This window comes from Arachis duranensis, chromosome 7 (genome assembly GCF_000817695.3).
Source record: "Arachis duranensis cultivar V14167 chromosome 7, aradu.V14167.gnm2.J7QH, whole genome shotgun sequence".
Taxonomy (NCBI): domain Eukaryota; kingdom Viridiplantae; phylum Streptophyta; class Magnoliopsida; order Fabales; family Fabaceae; genus Arachis; species Arachis duranensis.
Window position 1 is genome coordinate 29118845 of NC_029778.3, and position 4409 is coordinate 29123253.

The following is a 4409-nucleotide window of genomic DNA, read 5'->3' on the forward strand; positions in this document are numbered from 1 at the left end:
TCTTTGAATTCTTTTTAAGAACTAATTTAGGATATTGTAGGTAGCAATTTATAACTATTCTGTAGTGTTTCATGAATATAGTTTTCCTTTCTTAGAACCAATGAATAAATTAGTGTGGTAGAGAATTTTCTGACTAATATAATATAAGTTAGAAAATTAAATTATTGTAGTTGGTCTATCAATTTTTCTTAAACTGTTGCCAGATCTTTCTATTCCCATATGCTCTATTTTAATGTTGATTAAACCTCTATGATAATGATGCTATTAGCATTAGTGGAAAATTACAAATTACAATGTGCCCTTTTGTATTTTGCTATTAACTATTGAGTTGTTGAGAGCCAATCGCATCTATAGTATTATTGGTTTGACTTGGTATATATTAAGATTTAATATATTATAAATAAATAAACAAACAGATAGTACAATGTTATCAAGTATGCAAATTGCTACCAGGGTCAGACTTTTGATATGCACTATTTTCTTAAGAAAAAAAAATCCTGGTAGGTTATCGTGTGATTGATATATATCTATCTTAAACAATAAACAACTACCTATAAATAAATCATTTTTGAAAGTGTAATGTTTGAGTCCCTGCAGCCTGCAATTTAATTTTATATTTCCATTATGAATTAGACCCTACATTGATACACTCGGCATCTAGAAGATTATTGAAAAACAAGGCCACCGCATCATCCATAGCCTCATCTAGTTCCGTGTTCTTGTTGAGAACTTTGTAATTATTGTTTTTAAATTCCTCATGCCTTTTAATTGTTGCAGAAGCCTAAAAGACTAAGAAGAACAAAGAACATGGATGACACTGAGCTGAATAACAAAGCAAAATTGATCTTCATTCCTTCACCAGGAATTGGTCACTTGTCTTCAGCTCTTGAATTTGCAAAACTTCTAATCAACCGTTATAACCACCTTTCCATCACAATCCTCTGCATCAAGCTCACTACCACCTCCATTTCTGATTCATATATAAAATCAGATTTATCATCACAATCACAAATCGAACTTGTCAACGTCCCTGAAATAGAACCACTTCCACCAGAGCTGCTATTGAAAGCTCCACTATACTATGTCTTGACCTTTTTGCAGAACCTTGCGCCGCACGTCAAAGAAACTGTGCAAAGCATTTTATCATCCTATCCGAATTCTGGGTCGGAACCAGCTGTTGCGTTGGTTGTAGATTTCGTTTTTGCTTCGCTGATTGATGTGGGAAGAGAACTGAGCATCCCTTCTTATTTATACATGCCATCAAATGCAGGATTTCTAAGTCTCATGCTTTCTCTCCGCAATCGTCGAATGGAGGATGTTTTCAATGATTCTGATCCTGATATACTGATTCCAGGTATCTCAAATCTTGTTCCTTCAATGGTTTTACCTGATGCTCTTTTAAGCAAAGATGGATACGTTCCATGTCACAAGCTAGCGCAGAAGTTCATAGACACCAAAGGTACCATTGTTAACACTTTTATGGAGATAGAGAAGTATGCTATTGATGCATTATCTGATGGGAAAAATCCTCCTATATATGCTATTGGTCCTTTGATTAATCCAAAATCTCATCCAAACTCAAAGTTAGAACAAACCCAATATGATATGATATTGAGATTTCTTGATAACCAAGAAACTTCTTCTGTTGTTTTTCTGTGTTTTGGGAGTAGGGGAAGCTTTAGTCCATCCCAAACAAGGGAAATAGCTACGGCGCTTCAGCGTAGTGGAGTTAGGTTCTTGTGGGCTATGCGTTCACCACCGAACAAAGCCAATGATGATGAGAGTGCCTTGCCAGAAGGGTTCTTAGAATGGATGGAAGGCATGGGAATGATTTGCGAATGGGTGCCACAAATTGAGATTCTTGCACACAAAGCTGTTTGTGGCTTCGTGTCGCATTGTGGTTGGAACTCTATTTTGGAGAGCTTGTGGTTTGGGGTACCAATATTGACATGGCCTATCTATGCAGAACAGCAACTGAATGCTTTTAGGATGGTGAAAGAGTTTGGATTAGCATTGGAGTTAAAACTGGAATATAGAACTGGAAGTGATGTTGTAATGGCAGATGAGATAGAGAAAGGACTGAAAAAATTGATGGAGAAAGATAGTATTGTGCACAAGAAGTTGCAAGAGATGAAAGATATGGCTAGGAATGCTGTCCTTGATGGTGGATCATCTTTCAATTCTATTGGAGAGTTCGTTGATAGTATATGAGCTTGTGTTACATGCACTCAAAAGTCAAAATTTCTTGTACACTCAGTTGATTCACTTTTCTTTGCTATATTGTGTAGTAGAATAAAAGTAAGCTGGCTCAATGTCCGGAAAAAAAAAAAAAAAACTAGTATAAAAATAATTTCTAATGTGATATCATAAGCAGGTAGCAACTGACGATGACTATGGTATTTCATTGATATACGTGTTCCTTGCTTAGAATCAGTGAATAAAGAACCTCAAAATGTTTATTTTCAGTATCCATAGACTATCAAATACTATCAGCCTGTATGAATCATAAGACTATTACTAGTTACTAGTTACTAGTTAAAGAAGAAAGAGGGGAGAACTCCAAACAATAGTTTCTTAGTTGTTGAGAAATGTTATTATTGGAACACTCCATAATTATTTAAGCAATAAAATTACTATTAAATAAATGTCCTTTTTTTTCTTTCTCTATGTTTAATATAGGAGTAATAAAAGTTATTAAATTTTCCTAGCTAGCGTCCTATCTTTGCAGTATAGGTTAATGTTCATACCCTGACCCAACAGTAAAGGCTCAGGTCCAAACAAAAGGCTAATTCTACGGATTGGGCCTCACTCGGCACCGACCTTCGTCTTACGAAGTCGGTGCTCACCACGACTTGTTCTAAAGAAGTCGGGGACGGGGGTTAGCTGGCAGATAAGCACTCATTCGAATGAGTAATTGCCCCTAAAATCTCTCTAACCACTTTCAGTATCCATATCTTAACCTCCCCAAGATAAAGGGACGGTTAACACCCTAAAAAAGTGGCACTACCTCAATGGTGGTTATTGGTTCACCACTATAAATACACTGACATTCTTCAGGTATCTCTAAGTCCCAATACTCTCTAGACCTGCTCACGCTCTTGCTGACTTAGGCGTTGGAGTGTCTTTGTAGATACCACCCCCCATTCTTTCACGCGCACAAGTCGGACGGAGGCCCCCTAGGTGCCGATCCACACGAAGGCCTCCTCTTTCCCACGATTGGGCCAACCAACGTCATCCAATCCATTAATCTCCGGGTTACCCATCGTAACAGTTAAGAAGGTTGAAATGGAGATACTTCAACTATTCAATGATTCAATGCATTCAGTGTCTTTCTTTTAAAATAATTTTTGAATTTAATTTTGATCATCACAATATAAAAGTTTTATATGTACGAGTGTGTAAGAATTAAGTTTTGAATTTAATTTTGATCATCACAATTATCTAAAGCCACATCATTAATTTTATATTGATTGCATAAATAAATCATCTAAAATAACAATTATTATTATATGACTCTGTAAGATATTAAAATTAAACTCAAAATTTTTATATAAAAAAATTCGAATCTTAGATAAAAATTAGCGAAATATAAAATTTATGAGTTTTATTCTTAATTTAATAAAAAATTAAAGGTTACATGTATGCTAAAATTAGTCACAAAATCAATTATTATGTATTTGTGTATAAGCACATGTATTATTTAATTTATTTTCAATGTGTATTTTGTATGTCAACATATGTTTCATATTAGTGGCCTATGATGCACAAATACTAATACTAATACAAACACGGGACACGACACGACATGAGTCAGACACAAATTTTATATTAAGAATATGATTAAACACGCTAATATGTAATGGTATTAAGGTGTGTCTAAGTGTGTCTAGTAAAAAAAGTTTATTTTTTTTATCAAGATACAGTTGGATATAAAAAGTGAGTATTGATGGTATTAAGGTGTGTCTAAGCGTATCTAGTAAGAAAAATTTATTTTTTTATCAAGACACGGTTAGACACAAAAAAGAGTGTTGATAAATATTGTATTTGAAATGTGTCTGACATATAAATACAACTATCTAATAAAGTACCTTTATTTTATAGCCAATGATTATTTTAGTGACTAATTTTAGTATGATTATTGTAACACCCTACCACACAGAGCTTTATGCCTAGGACGTAAATTAAAAGTGACGAGGTGCTACGACCTCTAAAAGTAAAATACATACATACATAACAAGGATAAAATAGCTAGGAGCCTTAAAAGAAAAAGGTACGATCAAAACAAAACCGAAGATGCATCACTAACGAAAAATGATAAGACAAAAGCTTATACAGAAAATCAAAAGACACACTGATGAGCGGATAATTTATATGCTTTTTGGCATTATTTTTAGGTAGTTTTTAGTAGT

At 34.2% G+C, this 4409-nt stretch overlaps 1 protein-coding gene across 1 annotated transcript; it reads left to right on the plus strand.

The window, feature by feature from the left end:
• Nucleotides 1–733: 733 nt before the first annotated feature.
• Nucleotides 734–2645, plus strand: LOC107458377 (UDP-glycosyltransferase 71K1). The gene has a single exon (XM_016076582.2). The coding sequence runs from the start codon at nucleotides 808–810 to the stop codon at nucleotides 2209–2211; it is 1404 nt and encodes a 467-aa protein (XP_015932068.1). The 5' UTR covers nucleotides 734–807; the 3' UTR covers nucleotides 2212–2645.
• The last annotated feature ends 1764 nt before the right edge of the window (nucleotides 2646–4409 follow it).